We start from the raw sequence: 16,594 nt of genomic DNA, 5'->3' as shown, positions 1-16,594 counted from the left end.
CTCTGGACCTGATTGGAAGCAGGTTGCAGCCCTCAGAAACTTCCCTTTCCCTTGTTTGAAAAGACCCACACAAGTAAGTAGGTAGTCACAGCCCCAGAGTTAAGGGATTCAAAAGTAGAGTGAGAAACTGAAACCCCTTCTTATCCCCCTTCCCAGGTAACTACTCTGAACAGATCGGGGTGTTGGGGGAGCCCAGAATAATGGATAAAGAGTGGGGGCTGTGAACCAGGCTGCCTGAATCAGTTCTCTGTTCTGCTGCCTGTCGGCTGCGAAACCTTGGGCAAGTTACTTTGCGTCTGTGCCTTGGTTTCTCCCTGAAATTGGGGGCAGTAATAGCAGTCACCTCATAGCACTGTTGTGAAGAACAGATGAGTTAATATTTGAAAAGCACACAGACCAGCCCCGACCGGTGGCAAGCATTCAAGGAGCATCTGATCCTTCTGATGCGTTCTACACATTTCCCCATTTCCTGCCTCCGTGGCCTCAGGCTGGGCCTTGTCTTCTGCGTGGCCTCAGGCTGGGCCTCGTCCTCTGCAGTGTGCTCGCTCCGCTCCATGCTGTGCCTCTGAGAGCCTTTCTCCGATGTCGGAGACTTGCCTGCTCTGGGGTCTTCTTTCTTCTCGTCTGTCCCTCAGAGAATCCAGTGATTTCTCCCTCAGTCCACTCCTCCCGTGTAAATGACTGCTGAGGCCCCATACGTGCTGGTGTAACCCGCTCTGGCCTGCGCAGAGGGGCGGTTTCAGAAGGGAGCCCAGTATCCACTGTTACCGAGTGCCCACGGCCCCGGCCCCGAGGGTTCCTGCCCTCCAATGTCCCGTGGAAAAAAATGGAGCAGGGGCTGAAGTCTCAGCTGAGAGGAATTCTGCACACTGTCTCCTCAAATCCTCACAACTCCATTTACCAAAGGAGAAAACCAAGGCACAGAGAGGTTAAGTGGTTTTCCCAAAGTCACACAGCTAGTCTGGGCAGTGCAGGGCAGGACAGGGGCTTCAGTTGATTCTGTTGGATCGCGAGGTTCATTTTGGTGACAGCTAAGCTAGAACTCAGCCACCTCAGGGCAGAGGCAGTCAGGTGGGAGGTTCTCAGTAAACAGTGTCAGGAAGTGGCCTGTGGGTTCTGAGGGCGCAGGTGGGGTGGCTCTCATTCCCTGGGCTGACACTTCAGCCCTGCTGCCATTCCATACAGCTGGGAAGAGACAGGGATTCTCTGGGGCATTAGACCCCTGACCCCCCTCAAGAGGAGGATGTTACTTGGGGGTGGGTGGAAGCAGGGGGGAACGGTTCCCAGGGAAACACCCCAGCCCCTGTGTCTGCATGGAGTGGGCACCCACGGCTCCTGGTGTTACTAAGGACGTGAGTGGGGGACCCTCTCCAGGCCGAGTGGGTCTGGAGGGCTCTGGGAACATTTTTTCCTTTTTTTTTTTTTTTTTTCATTTTTCCGAAGCTGGAAACAGGGAGGCAGTCAGACAGATTCCCGCATGCGCCCGACGGGGATTCACCCGGCATGCCCACCAGGGAGCTATGCTTTTCCCATCCTGGGGCATCGCTCTGCCGCAATCAGAGCCATTCCAGCGCCTGAGGCAGAGGCCACAGAGCCATCCCCAGCGCCCGGGCCATCTTTGCTCCAATGGAGCCTTGGCTGCGGGAGGGGAAGAGAGAGACAGAGAGGAAGGAGAGGGGGAGGGGTGGAGAAGCAAATGGGCGCTTCTCCTGTGTGCCCTGGCCGGGAATCGAACCCGGGACTCCTGCACGCCAGGCCGATGCTCTACCGCTGAGCCAACCGGCCAGGGCTTTTTTCCTTTTTTTAAAAATTGAATTTATTGGGGTGACTGACATTGGTTAATAAAATTATATAGGTTTCAGGTGTGCGATTCTATAATGCATCATCTGCATACTACAGTGTGTCCGTAAAGTCATGGTGTGCTTTTTTTTTTTTTTTTTTTTTTTTTTTACAGAGACAGACAGACAGGGACAGACAGGGACAGACAGACAGGAACGGAGAGATGAGAAGCATCAATCATTAGTTTTTCGTTGCGCATTGCAACATCTTAATTGTTCGTTGATTGCCTTCTCATACGTGCCTTGACCGCGGGTCTTCAGCAGACCGAGTAACCCCTTGTCGAGCCAGCAACCTTGGGTCCAAGCTGGTGAGCTTTTGCTCAAATCAGATGAGCCTGCGCTCAAGCTGGCGAGCTCGGGGTCTCGAACCTGGGTCTTCCACATCCCAGTCTGACGCTCTATCCACTGCTCCACCTCCTGGTTAGGCCATGGTGCACTTTGATCGGTCACAGGAAAGCAACAAAAGACGATAGAAATGTGAAATCTGCACCAAATAAAAGGAAAACTCTCCCAGTTTCATACCTATTCAGTGCAGTTCGATGTGGGCTCACGCACAGATTTTTTAGGGCTCCTTAGGTAGCTATCCCGTATAGCCTCTACAGACTCATCACTGACTGATGGCCTACCAGAACGGGGTTTCTCCACCAAACTGCTGGTGTCCTTCAACTTCTATCCCACCGAGTAATGTTATTCCTATGTGGTGGTGCTTCGTTATAAACACTCCGATATTCACATTGCACTTTGGTCACAGATTTGAATTTAGCGAGCCACAGAACACACTGAACTTTCCTCTGTACCGTCCACATCTCCACTGGCATGGCCGTGGGCTGCTCCACTGTATACATGGTGTTCCGTCATCATCTGTGCATGCGCACATGCTGCCACATCATCCTACAGAAACTGGGAGGGTTTTCCTTTTATTTGGTGCAGATTTCACATTTCTGTCATCTTTTGTTGCTTTCCTGTGACCAGTCAGAAGTGCACCATGACTTTACGGACACACTGTATGTAGTGTGTTCATCATGTCCGGGGCATTTTTCACTTTCCTGTGACCTTCCTCTCAGTTCTTCCTGCCCAGACCGGGCCCTGGGGAGGCTGCGAATGACCCTTCCGGCTCAGAGTGAGCAGGTGTGCGTGGGGGGGACCGGGGTGTCAGGATGCCCAGGGTCTCTTCTGGATGGGTCACCTCATCGGCCCTCAGCTCCCCGCAAGTACCTCCCTCAACCCCACACCCATCCCAGCCAGCCCGGGGTCGGGGAGGCCAGGACTTTGTGGGAAGAGCAGCTCTGTGAGGGGGTGACAGCTTTGACAATGGGGGTGGGGTGGGAAAGCCTCCCTCTGATGCCACTGAGCCACCCTGTCAGAGGACAGGGGACAGGCTAAGACGTCGCATGGCCTTCGAAGTGCAGACCCCGCCTGGTTCACAATCTCTGATATCACGTTCCGGGAGGTTCATGCCACCTCCGAGGGCAATGGGGCAGGGAGTCCTGTGCCCATCCTACACACGGGCAGACCGAGGCAGGTGCGCCCAGCGCGGGCTGAGCAGGGCTCGGCCCCCGTTCTCCTGGGGCAGAGCCACTCTAGCCCAGCCCTTTGTCACAGAAACAAGGGGCTCCTTCTCCCTAGTCTCCCCGTGCCGGCTGGCACTGCCAGGCCCGGTCCCCTCCCCAGCAGAGGCCAACTGAAGTGAGATTGTTCCTGAGGTGGAGGGGTGCCCCGTGCTGCTGCGTGGGTGTGTGGGTGCAGCTGCGAGGGGCGGCTGGGCTGGTGCGAGGTGGGCAGTGGGTCAAAGCCAGGCTGCCCCTCTGTACAGGCACAGGAAGCGGGTGAAGGCTGCAGCTGTGCCCCTGCTACAGGGTAGAAAAGGGGGCAGGAGGCGGGTGTCTGCTCCTCTCTCCTTGGAGACTGCCCTGTTGGGAGCTGGCTGGAGACCCAGGGGGCTGAGGCAGCCTCTTTGCTAACTGCCAGCCTAGGAGGGCAGGGACGGAGGGCGGTGGTGAGGGCGGGCCACCGAGTGGCGCTCAGACCTCCAGGCGGAGAGCGCGATCCGGCTTTGCCGGGAAGCAGCTGAGGTCAGCTGGCTTAGGCTCCGTGCCTGGCCCTGGGTCAACCAGACATGCACCCTGGGGCAAGCTCCTTCCCAGCCGTGCGTGGAGACGGGGTGATCTCCAGATACCCTGGAACTGGGTCCCAGCCTCTGTCCTCACTGCCAGGTACTTGACCTCCGTATGCCTCTGTTTCTCCTTATCTGTGAAAAGAGAATAATAACCAAAACTACTTCCTGGGACTGTTTGAGGTTACAGTGCTTGGCATAGTGCCCAGCACACAGTAAATGCTCAGATGAGTGCAGATTATTTCTTCGTCCATGATCTGATGATGTTTTCGACTTTGCCAGCACCTCCTGTTAATGCTTATGTCTGGTGTCTGACATTCAACAGAGCATGCCAGCCTGTGCTGCCCTCCTTCGCCACCAGCAGAGGTCTGAGGCTCGTCCTTAGGCCCTGGGTGCAGCTCTGGCCTCTGGTCTACACCACCTGTTTGCACATGTCCATCACTCATTTACTCCGCCTATCAAGTGCCATGAGCTGCTCAAGACACATTATTTTTATGTAACACTCTCACCAGCCTTCTAAAGTAGAAACTGTCTACTGATGAGGAAACGGAGGCTCAGAGAGGTTAAGTGACTTGCCCAAGGTCACACAGCAAAAAAGCGACAGAGCTGGGATTCAAGCGCACGCCTGCTCTATTTGATAGCAGTTGCTCAACCACAAAGTCATGCTGCCTCTCGCAAGATCCTTGAGAAGGGACTCTCCAGCCCTGCCAGGACCTGATGGAGTCTGGGTGCCTACAGGGCCCTGCCCCTTCCGGAGAGTCTCAGCCCGTCCCAGCTGGGAGGGACCTCGGAGATCGCCCAGTCCAACCCTGTCCCCTTGTGCACGGGGAGATGGAGGCTCAGAGTGGGGAGGGATGTGACCTGGGTCACTTAGTGAGGTAGGGACAGAGTGGGCCCAGCTGCAGGACTCATCTGTCCTGTCCTCCCTCCTCCCAGACTAGGCCTGGGGGCCTTAGTTCCCCATCCCACAGAGCCCTAGCGAGGCGCAGGCTGGTGTGCTGGGCAGGGGGAGGTCTGCTCCGAGCCCTGGCGGGACGGGGCGCCCTGACGCGGCTCTCCCCGCACAGGCTGTGATGATTGGTGGGCTTGCTTTTCTCTGACTGGGCTGTAGACGGCACGAGCTCAGGGACCTCGGCCAGCTTGCTGTGGGTGGCCAGTGCCTGCTTCACAAACAGTAAACGTGCCCTGCACACGTTGCTAGAGCACCTGCCATCACCGGCCCTGGGCTAGAGGCCAAAGGGACAACAGGGAATGAGACAGACAGAATGCCTGCTGTCAGGGGAGTGTGCATTCCTCGGAGGAAGGAGATCGACAGTGAAGGAAAGAACGAAGCAGAAATGTGTACTGTTTAAGATGATGACAGGTGATTGGGAGGAGCATAGAAGAGGGAGGGGCTTAGGGAGTGGGGGCAGGTCGGGATTCTGCAGCTTTAAATAGGGTGGTCGTGGGAAGTCTGTAAGGCGCTATTTACGCACCACAGTGGTATTCAGCCGCCGGGCACCCCAGGCAGCGGGAAGAGCAAGTTCAAAGGCCCTGAGGTGGGCGCATACCTGGTGTCTTTGTGGGGTTGGGGTTGGCCAGAGCAGGTGGCACAGGGGAGAGGAGAGGACGGGGTCCGAGGGGTCCACAAGTGGGCACAGATAAGGCCGGGTGGAGGCTGGGCCCACACTGGTGGCCACGAAGTGGTGGCTAATGACGCATGTGAGGTAAGATCTGACGGGATCAGTGTGTGGCGTGAGAGAGAGAGGAGTGAGACTGACACCAAGCTTCTGGGGCAGACCAGCAGCAGGGAGCAAAGCAGACGGAATCTCTCCTCTGTCCCGGAAACTTGCATTCAAGTCTCAGCTCTGTCACTTGCTCAGTGACCTTGGACACTCCTTTCCCTTCTCTGGGCCTCGGTGTCTTCTCCTGCCCAATGGGCACACTCCCCCGTGTCTCGGCCCCAGTGTCCTCCGCCCCTGCCTCACTGACCCGCCCCGCCGTTCACAGGAAGCCAGCGCCAGCAGCCGCCATGGCGTCGCGCATTGGGCTGCGCATGCAGCTCATGCGGGAGCAGGCGCAGCAGGAGGAGCAGCGGGAGCGCATGCAGCAGCAGGCCGTCATGCACTACATGCAGCAGCAGCAGCACCAGCACCAGCACCAGCAGCAGCAGCTCGGAGGGCCGCCCACCCCGGCCATCAGCACCCCTGTCCACTTCCAGTCTCCGCCGCCAGTGCCTGGGGAGGTGCTGAAGGTAGGGCCTGCTCGGGCCTGTCCCCCCCTGCCCTGGGCCCGGGACGCACTAGAGCCCTTGCCTTCTTCCCTCCCAGGTGCAGTCCTACCTGGAGAACCCCACCTCCTACCATCTCCAGCAGTCCCGGGACCAGAAGGTGCGCGAGTACCTGTCTGAGACCTACGGGAACAAGTTTGCTGCCCACATCAGCCCCGCCCAGGGCTCCCCGAAGCCTCTTCCAGCCGCCTCCCCCGGGGTGCGGGCTGGACATGTGGTGTCCTCCTCGGCCGGCAACAGTGCACCCAACAGCCCCATGGCCATGCTGCACATCGGCTCCAACCCGGAGAGGGAGGTGAGTGGGCGGCTGGCCCGTGGCTGCCACCAGCAGAGGTGGGGCCAGTGCTGTGCGCCTGGCATCCTGGTCTAATGGTGGAGGCCAGGTGCTGTTCTCAGGGAGCCCAGTCTGGGGGGACACGGTCCCATCCTCGGGGAGCCCCAGTCTGAGGGAGACACGGCCCCATCCTCGGGGAGCCCCAGTCTGAGGGAGACACGGCCCCATCCTCGGGGAGCCCCAGTCTGAGGGAGACACGGCCCCGTCCTCCGGGAGCCCCAGTCTGGGGGGACACGGTCCCATCCTTGGGGAGCCCCAGTCTAAGGGAGACATGGCCCCGTCCTTGGGGAGCCCCAGTCTGAGGGGGACACGGCCCCATCCTTGGGGAGCCCCAGTCTGAGGGAGACACAGCCCCGTCCTTGGGGAGCCCCAGTCTGAGGGGGACACGGCCCCGTCCTTGGGGAGCCCCAGTCTGGGGGGACACGGTCCCATCCTCGGGGAGCCCCAGTCTGAGGGAGACACAGCCCCGTCCTTGGGGAGCCCCAGTCTGGGGGGGACACGGCCCCGTCCTTGGGGAGCCCCAGTCTGGGGGGACACGGTCCCATCCTTGGGGAGCCCCAGTCTGAGGGAGACACAGCCCCGTCCTTGGGGAGCCCCAGTCTGAGGGGGACACGGCCCCATCCTCGGGGAGCCCCAGTCTGAGGGAGACACGGCCCCATCCTTGGGGAGCCCCAGTCTGAGGGGGACACGGCCCCGTCCTCGGGGAGCCCCAGTCTGAGGGGGACACGGCCCCATCCTCGGGGAGCCCCAGTCTGAGGGGGACACGGCCCCATCCTCGGGGAGCCCCAGTCTGGGGGGACACGGCCCTGCTTTGAAAGCTCTGCTAGGAGACTCACACAGGAAAGCCCAGCACACCTGCCCAGCCCTGTGCAGACGGAAGGTGTGTAAAGCAATCTCCCCAGGCAACGTGGCTCCTTATTCGGAGCCCTGGCCTTGGGGCCCTGGGGCCTGGACAGCCCTCCCCCTGGGGCTGTCTCCCTCTCCCCCAGCTGAGTAGGTTGAGCAGGTGGGCTCCAGGGTGCTTTAGGTCTGTAGCTTGTCCCCGGGCCCCCTCCCTGCCCCTCTCCCGGTGGCTCCTCCCCAGGCAGACTTCTCTCTTTCAGTTCGATGTCATCGACAACATCATGTGCCTGGACGACGTCCTGGGCTTCATCAATCCTGAGTCGCAGGTGCCTAACACGGTACGGCTGGCGGCTGGGTGCCTGTGCCAGAGGGAGGGGCGGGGCCCCTGCATGGCTCTGAGTCTGGAGAGAACAGAAACGAGGCCCTTAGCTGCAGAGACGAGTCGCCTCCAGAGAGTCATGTAACGAGCGAGGGCCCAGGGCCCAGGAGGAGTAGGACCCAGAGGACGTGCCTCAGCCTGCACGCACCATGGGGCTTCAGCAGGGAGCGGTGCCTGGGCACCTCTAGGAAGGCTTCCTGCGGCGGGTGGGGCCAGAGGCGCGGGTGCTGGGCCCCAGCAGGGGGCGGGAGAGCATGGCCCTCAGCCTGCACGCACCATGGGGCATCAGCAGGGAGCGGTGCCTGGGCACCTCTAGGAAGGCTTCCTGCGGCGGGTGGGGCCAGAGGCGCGGGTGCTGGGCCCCAGCAGGGGGCGGGAGAGCATGGCCCTCAGCCTGCACGCACCATGGGGCATCAGCAGGGAGCGGTGCCTGGGCACCTCTAGGAAGGCTTCCTGCGGCGGGTGGGGCCAGAGGCGCGGGTGCTGGGCCCCAGCAGGGGGCGGGAGAGCATGGCCCTCAGCCTGCACGCACCATGGGGCATCAGCAGGGAGCGGTGCCTGGGCACCTCTAGGAAGGCTTCCTGCGGCGGGTGCTGGGCCCCAGCAGCGGGGAGGTGGAGAGCGTGGCCGGAGGGTGGAGGGCGGCAGTGCGGCCGCAGGAGGGCCCGGGGCTGGAGAGCTCCTTTGGGACCTGGGGTTCCTTCCGCTACCAAGGCTAGGGCCGGTGGGCCGCCTGTGTGCCTCCCTCTGCAGGGGGGGCGAGTGGCAGGGGCCAGCTCTGTCCTCCCCTCCAGCAGCCTTCCGGCAGCGTGAATGCCCTCTGGGCCTCCTGGGCAGAGGGGAGGGGGCAGGTGGGGAGGAGACCGGCTAGAATCAAGAGGCCTGGCTTCTGGCTTTGGCTGTGACCTTGTGGAGTCCCTCAAATGTTCTGAGCCTGTGTTCTCCGCTGCAAAATAGGGACGACACCTTCTCCTCACAGGATTGTGGGAGGAGGGGATGAGGCAAGAGCTGGGGGCTAGCTGGGCCCAGTGACAGGTATTTACACCAAGCGGGCGGTCCTGCAGGGGTCCCACCCCTTTCTGGAGGTCCCGATCCTCAACTGTTTGCTCCTGCCCCGGTCCTGAGCCTGTAACCCTGATCCTGGCCCCAGCCCATACACCCCCGGGAGGAACCCCCAATTCTTGCCATAGGAACCATGGAGTCAGCACTCATCCCCAGTGCCCTGGTGACACCGTCCAGTGGCTCAGCAGGAGCTGGCCAGGGCCAGCTGGGTCTGAAACCTGCCGCCAGCAGAACACTGAGGCCTAGGAAGGGAGAGGTGGAGGGCAGGGAGGGAGGACACAGGTCTCTGGTCCCTTTGGTGGTGCCTCTGTACCATGTGGGGCTCTGGGCCCGTGATTTGCTCTCTTCCTGCTGGGCCCTTACTTAACCCCTACTGGCTGCCTATCACAAGATCCCAGGGTCTTTGCAAGTTGAACCCAGCGCCCCAAGGCCCAGCCTCACCTGCTGGCCAGCCCGCGTCACACTGGACTCCAGTGTGGGCTGCTCTGAAAACCACACTCCGTCTAGCCCCCATTCTATGTTCACGCCCCTGCCCCCAGTAGTAATATTCCCACAACTGCTCCGGAATCAAGTTCCACACCCTCCAGAAAGCCTTCCAGAAAGTCTGAGTAGATGAGGCGCCCCGGACCCAACGCCGAAGGGCGTGAATCCTGTCCCGTGCGAGTACCTGGCTGACCCGTCTTCGGAGGCTCCAGCCGCTCTAGGCCGGGGCTCCTACGGGCCTGCATCCTGTCCAGCTCTGGACTGCAGACTGTCAGGTGGAGCTGCTGGCTGAGGAGGCCCAGAGCGAGTCTGACATCCCTGGTGCCGGCAGCAGGCCCCTTAAAGCTGCCATTGTTCTGGGAGATGCCAGCTTCTCCCAGTGTCCCTGGGGGAGGACCCCCCAACAAGAGCAGGGTGCTCACCGGGTTCCTCTCCCCACCTCCCCCCACAGCTGCCACTGTCCAGCAGCCACCTGAACGTGTACAGCGGTGACCCCCAGGTCACAGCCTCCCTGGTGGGTGTCACCAGCAGCTCCTGCCCAGCCGACCTGACCCAGAAGCGTGAGCTTACAGGTACCACCTGCCAGCCCCCCTGTGTCCTGGCCCCTCCTCCCGCTCGCCCTCTCCCTCCCTCCCAGTTCCTCGCTGCTTCTCTCCCGGCCTCCAGATGCCGAGAGCCGGGCCCTGGCCAAGGAGCGGCAGAAGAAGGACAATCACAACCTGAGTGAGTCCTCCCCGCCTGCCCGCCCCCTGCCTCCCTCTGCGCCCAGGTTCTAGGAAGCCTTCCCTGTCCAAGGCCTTTGGCTGGACTGGGCCAACTCAGACCTCCCTGTTCTGGGAGGCGTGGGAGGGGGGCTCCACAGAAGGGACAGTCATGAAACCCCAGCACCTCAGTGTGGGTGCGTTTATCAGATTGTTCTCTCCTGGGTGGGGACCTGCTGCTAGCCCGGCCAGGGCTCTGCCCCCTTCGCAGAGCGCCGTGACTGTGCCCGGCCTGCGCCCGGCACCTCAGCCCGGAGCAGCCCATTCCTTTGGGCACCCATTACTACCAGAAGGGCTCCTGTCTTGGGCTGGGCCCCTTCTCCCCAGGTGGGGTTCTAATTGCTCCCTCCGGAATTTGTTTCCTTAGTTGAAAGGAGACGGAGGTTCAACATCAATGACCGGATCAAGGAGTTGGGAACGCTGATCCCCAAGGCCAACGACCTGTGAGTGGGTTTCTGGGGGCAGGGTGGGGCAGTGGGCGCCGGAGTACCCAGCCCCACGCTGCTTGCCGGGGGCGGGGAGGGGAAGAGTCCCTAGATTGCTGCCTTCTAAGAGCTTATCAGCTGTTCGGGAAAAGAAGACCCCCCCCCCCCCCCCGCCCCACACCTAAATCAGGAAACTCAAAGCAGATGAGCTGATGTCCTGGAAGTGAGGCTGGGGTCAGGGAGGCTTCCTGGAGGAGGAGCCACGCTGGGAAAGTTTGGAGAGGACACTGGACTGGGGCAGAGGTGGTCCGGGGGTAGGAGCAGGGCAGGTCAAGGACAGGTATGGGTTTTGGTGGCAGAGACAGAAGGCCTGGGGAGGCAGGCTGTTCTGAATTGCTAGGCTCCATGGGATTAGTGCGGCGGGTGGTGGCAGAGGAGTCACCTGGGAGAGCTGCTCTGTGCATCTGGAGATCAGCCTCATCCACACAGGGGTTGGCTGGGTCTGGGGTTTGTGGGCAAAGTTGGGACAGGCGACATCGGCCCCTGAAACCAAAGCAGGGTTTTATTTCCACCCTCTGAGTGCATGGCCAGTGCTTGGCCACTCTGAGCACGCGCCTCTGGTTCTGCTGGCCTGCAGGGACGTGCGCTGGAACAAGGGCACCATCCTCAAGGCCTCTGTTGATTACATCCGGCGGATGCAGAAGGACCTGCAGAAGTCCCGCGAGCTCGAGAACCACTCTCGGCGCCTGGAGATGACCAACAAGCAGCTCTGGCTCCGCATCCAGGTCTGGCCCCTGCCCTTGAACTTCTTGCGCAGCTCTGACCCCTGAGCCCTGGCCTGGCTCTCGACCTCAAGGCACTGCTTACACTGAAGTCATGGGAATGAGGAAATGAGAAGGACAAATATATCAGTCAGGCTGTGATGGTTTGCTAACAAACATTCCCAGCAACTTTAAGCAGCAAATATCAGCTGAAAGTTCTATTCTGTGAGGCCTTCATTCTGGGACCCAGGGTGATGGACAGGAACATCTAGAGCTGGCTCTTAAAGCCTTATGTTACTCTTAAGGGGACACTTGTCACTTCTGCATATGTTTGCTTGATCGACGCAAGTGCATGTCTACGTCTAACCTCAAGGGGACAGGAAAGCGCAACCCCCCCCATGCGTGGCGGGGAGGCAGAGAGCTGCAAGTATTTGGTGGCTAGTGCTGAGTCCCCAGAGGGGGCAAACTAAAGAGAGCCTTGAGAAAGTCACCTGGACCACGGGCTCTAGTCTGGTCCTGGCTCTGCGTTGAGAGCCTCTGTCTTTGGACCTGAGGCTGATCATCTATACGAAGGGCAACTGGACTAGAGCTTTTAAACTTTCCTATTTCTGTTTCTCTATTTTCTATCTTTCATAGTAGATACTATCGTTTATATTCCAATCCAGGACACATAGCCACAGTCAAAGCGAAAGATCAAAGTTTCATCAAAGAACCCTCATCCTCAATGAATGCAGTGCATTCTGGTCATTTCTATCTAGTCTAGTCTGGGCGTGTCTGTTTCAGTGAAGGAAAACAGAGAGAGAGCTGGTCAAGACCCACTAACTGCTTTCACAGCCCACTGAGGAGTTGAGACTTCTAGTTTGATAAAACACTGGCCTAGACTGTCGAGTTCCCCGATGCTGAGACATTTCGTGGTGTTGGGGGCCACAGGGGGAGGGGCCCGGGGCCGCTGGTACCCACAGGCGTGCGCCCTTAGCGCTCTGTCTGCCCCGCCCCACAGGAGCTGGAGATGCAGGCCCGAGTGCACGGGCTCTCCACCGCCTCCCCGTCCGGCATGAACATGGCCGAGCTGGCGCAGCAGGTGGTGAAGCAGGAGCTGCCCGCCGCCGAGGAGGGCCCGAGGGACGCCCTGCTGCTGGGGGCAGAGGTCCCTGACCCCGAGTCGCTGCCGCCGCCGCCTCCGCAGGCCCCGCTGCCCCCGCCGGCCCAGGCAGCCCAGCCCCCCTCCCCGTTCCACCACCTGGACTTCAGCCACAGCCTGAGCTTCGGGGGCGGGGGCGATGAAGGGCCCCCGGGCTACCCGGAAGCCATGGGGCCGGAGCATGGCTCCCTGTTCCCCAACCTGTCCAAGAAGGACCTGGACCTCATGCTCCTGGACAACTCGCTGCTGCCGCTGGCCTCCGACCCCCTCTTCTCCACCATGTCCCCCGAGGCCTCCAAGGCCAGCAGCCGCAGGAGCAGCTTCAGCATGGAGGAGGGCGAGGTCCTGTGACCCTGGCCGCCCCCTCGCTGGGGACGGGCGGGCCTGGGGCTGGGAGGGCCAGGGCCGCCGCTCCCCTCAGGCTGCACCGTGTGTGAAGTAGCCACCCGCCTGCCTCACTCCTCCCTGCCGGCCCTCGTTTGGACTTAGCGCCTGCTTGGCAGCCTGGGGGGCCGGGGGAGCCCCCACCCAGCTCAGCACTCCCCAGGGCAGCCCTCCTCATGGGGCCAGGCGGGGGTGGGTCTTCAGCCTGGCTCCGGGCCGTGCTGGGGCCATGAGGATACCCTAAGAGGTCCTATCTTCTGAGCCTGATCCCCCCCACACCAGTGAAGGAGGACACATTGGAGCAGGGGGTTCAGGAAGTTCCTTCCCGGAAGCAGTGGCTGGTCTAGGGGTGGCCGGGCCTGCTTTTCTGGGGCTCGGAAGGCGACAAGCCCGTCCTCCGGCCTAGCTGCCCCTCTCACAGGTGGGGTGCCCTCCCCGCCCCCTTGGTGCTAACAGCTCTCCGCCAGGTGGTGTGAGGGCCAGGGTGGCCGGCAGTGGAGGCGCTGGGTTCAGGTTAGTGTGGGGTCACGGCTGCGGAAGCAGCTCCCCTCCGGGCTCCCTACTTTGTGCCTTTAGTAAACACTGTGCTTTGTACCAGCTCGTCCTGTCTCTGTGGAGTGGGTCTGGGGCTGGCGGGGAACAGGGGGCGATTCAGTCCAGGGGGCTCCTTTCTGGATACAGAGTTCGAGTGCCCCCAGTGGGGGGTCAGGGTAAGGGTGATACAGAGAGGACGGGGCAAGCCTGTCACCTGGTTCCCCCCAACTCCTCAGCCCTGGCCCAGGGAAAGCTTACCCAGGGGGCTTGGTGTTGAGGGGGGCGTTGTTCCTCCTCTCTGCCACCAGATGGCGCTGCGGTCACACTAGTCTCAAACGTTCCCAGCCGGCTGAGCAGGACAAAGTGGGGGACGAGGTTGTGCATAAACCAAGTCCACTGTTCCTGGCCGGGGCGGAAGGCATATTTCTCCTGTTCCTCCCCTCTCTTCTAGTAGTGACCTCTGCAGAGTTCCTCCTCACCTGGCTTGAGAAGCAGGCAAGGCAGGTCACCCTGCTCTCTGACAGTGTCTCTAGCAGGACAGGCTCCCTAGTAATGAGGGGCTGTGTCTGTCCTATGGGCGTGGGGAGTGAGGACCCACGTGAACTGGGTTGGAAAGAGGCAGGCACACTGCACCCTCGGTGCAGCCGAGGACATGGCCCCTGCTCCCTGCTTTGGCCAAATAGTGAGGCCTCAGCACATCTCCTCTCTCTGGGCTCAGCCCCCCCCCCTCTCTCTCACACACACACACACGCACACACGCCAGTTCCTGTAGCCTTTGCTCCAACATCCCCGGGCTTGTATGACCTCACCCAGGATGAGGAAATGGGTCCGAGGCAGCAAGGCGTGGAGTGGCAGCTTCCTGGGGAGTGGGGGGGTCTTTGGGGGCTCCGAAAGTAGAAGTTCTCCCTGCACTTCCAGTCTCTTCAGCCAGAGATCCAAATGGATTCCTTCTTGTGAGACCCTGAGAGGCCAAAGGGGCCCAATTTAAAAACTAAGAAAATGCCAGGATGAAAATGTCTAAGAGGGCAATTTCCTCTGTGCAGAAATGGAGATCAGATCAACGTTGGAACAATTAACGCGTGAGGTGGGTAGGAAAGGGGGCCAGGCACACGGGCCCTGGTGGCACCAGGTTGGCAGAGGCTGCGAGATTAATGTCAAGGTCAGATGGAGCAGGGGATGACCTTGTGGAGTCTGACCGAGCTGGGCACTGGCACCTCCTTCCTGTTCCAGGCCCCACCCCCCCACCCCCGCCAGGGACCTGCCCAGGCCCCGGGAGCACCCCTCAGGCCCTCCTGGGACAAGCCCTGGGCTCTGGCACCTCCTTCCTGTCCCAGGCCCCACTCCCCCGCCAGGGACCTGCCCAGGCCCCGGGAGCACCCCTCAGGCCCTCCTGGGACAAGCCCTGGGCTCTGGCAGGGAGATGCCTGATGGACCCAGGCGTGGGCTGTGTAGGTACCAGGGGGTGCGGGTCTGAGAACTCTCAAGGCTAGTCCTTCAGGCGATTGGGAACTCTTGTCTTTCCCCCATTTATTCGCCTTCATCCTGAGGATTCATTCAACAGAGTGGCTTCCCGTCAGCTTCCTTACGCAGCCCCTCAAGACGACTATATCAGCACTGAACACCTGCCTGCTGGCTTTCTGCTCCCTGGGTTCCTTGGGAGGCAGGGTCCGGTTGCTCATGGGCAGTACTAAGGGTGTGAGTAGGGTTCTACCCACAAGAGGGCGCCAAAAGGTCAGGAGCTGGCGTTGTCAACCTGGTTAGGGGGTAAGAGGGGTGGGGGAGTCTCGGCTTAATTGTACGTTCCCAACTGCCTTCCCTGGGGACCCTGCAGTCCGACTGGTCTGCTGGAGGCAGGCAGGCGTGCTCCCTCCAGCGTTTCAACAAGCCACCAGAAAGTGTGCGTGCACCTGAGACTGGCCTGCACCAACCCTGCTGAGTGTGGGGCTGGACGGGAGTCGGGCCAACAGTGTCCTGACTGGTGGTTGTGGCCATCTCTGGGTGGATAGGCAGGGCATGCGTTCTTCATCCATGCTCTTTGTTTGGGAGACAAGCTCTTTCCAGACTTCAGGTCTGCAAGGGGGGAATGCTTTGTCAAAAGGCGGAGGGGGTAAGTGGGCTGGTGTGAAAGCAGGGGTGGGCCTGCCCAACCCCCTCATTTCACTAGGAAGCCCCTGGGGCCTTGGGAACGAACAAGAGTGAACAGGGAGTGTCTTCAGATTCAAGGGCGGGGCGGACCGTGGGCCCGGCAGAGGCCGGGGCGGGTCAAGGGGCGCTGGCCCACCGGCCTCAGCACCTCCCTCCTCTGCGTTAGCCGTCCAACCACACCCCCTCCAGGGCTGCGCACCGTCTGGGGGACAGGGCTGTCCAGGAAGCTGGGCCTGGGAGGGACAAGCGGCACCTCAGAATGCCCCTTGTCACCTCACAGGTGCCATTGCCCACTGCTCCTTTAAGTCAGAGGTCCTTCCCTGGCTGCTTGGAGCCACTAACTTGGATGATAATCCGATACACACTATGAATCCCCCCCCAGCCTTCAAAAACGAACCCCAAATTTAGCACTCCTGTCCCCAGTCCATGTCCCCTTCCCCTCCCGCGCCCCCCCCCCAAGCCACCTGGCACGTCAGCTGGAGCAGCTAGAAGGAGCCCCTTCAATTAACCTCAGGTTCCCCACCCGCCGGGACCCTGCCCATCCCCCCCTCAGGCTCCTCCAGCCTCATTTTTTTCTTTGCTGTCTCTTTTCCGAGGGGGGCAGTGGAATTTATACAATATTTAAGCAGCCAGAGCCGAGTCCGGGAAGATATTATTAATGTAAAAGGGACGGGCTGCAAATGCTTTTGGACCTGGTTACAATTAGAGGGTGATTTTTCTAAAGGTCAATGAATTCAGATAATATCCACAGGGGGGAGAGAAATTTAATACCTTTTTAGTGAATTAATTAATTATAATATTATATCGGCTTGGGGTTCTTTTCCAGAGTGATTAAGGGAGCGATCCGTCTTCCGTAAGGCCAGGGAGCGGCGCCTGCCGCCGGCCAGGACCCTGTCTCCGGGCTCAGGATGGGGGCCCTTCCCTCTCGGACTGGGGTGTCGGCGGCAGGCAGGCAGGCAGGCCTGGCTGGGCGAGGGCAGGTGCAGTGGTTAGCAGTGCCCGGGCCGGTGCCCCTGCTGCCTCGCCGTGTGCTGGGCCTGAGGGGCCCAGACCTGGGTTTGGAGCTCCTGCTTCTCAGCTGGAGAAACCCCGGGCCACAGGGTGCGAGGACTTGACCTGAGC

General features: G+C 60.7%; 1 protein-coding gene across 6 annotated transcripts in view; it reads left to right on the top strand.

Moving 5' to 3' along the window:
• Positions 1-13,387, top strand: part of TFEB (transcription factor EB) — a 53,035-nt gene extending 39,648 nt beyond the window's left edge. For all 6 annotated transcript variants that reach the window (XM_066245540.1, XM_066245588.1, XM_066245674.1 and 3 more), the window contains exons 2-9: positions 5,941-6,184; positions 6,261-6,515; positions 7,658-7,735; positions 9,773-9,893; positions 9,988-10,044; positions 10,450-10,525; positions 11,145-11,292; positions 12,269-13,387. In XM_066245540.1, the coding sequence (XP_066101637.1) occupies positions 5,963-6,184; positions 6,261-6,515; positions 7,658-7,735; positions 9,773-9,893; positions 9,988-10,044; positions 10,450-10,525; positions 11,145-11,292; positions 12,269-12,760 (1,449 nt within the window). In that variant the 5' untranslated portion in view covers positions 5,941-5,962 and the 3' untranslated portion in view covers positions 12,761-13,387. The remainder of the gene's footprint in view (positions 1-5,940; positions 6,185-6,260; positions 6,516-7,657; positions 7,736-9,772; positions 9,894-9,987; positions 10,045-10,449; positions 10,526-11,144; positions 11,293-12,268) is intronic.
• Positions 13,388-16,594: the final 3,207 nt, after the last annotated feature.

Source organism: Saccopteryx bilineata, chromosome 1 (genome assembly GCF_036850765.1).
Source record: "Saccopteryx bilineata isolate mSacBil1 chromosome 1, mSacBil1_pri_phased_curated, whole genome shotgun sequence".
NCBI classification, from domain to species: Eukaryota; Metazoa; Chordata; class Mammalia; order Chiroptera; family Emballonuridae; genus Saccopteryx; species Saccopteryx bilineata.
The sequence above is the reverse complement of the archived record's forward strand: the minus strand, read 5'-3'. Positions and strand labels throughout refer to the sequence as shown.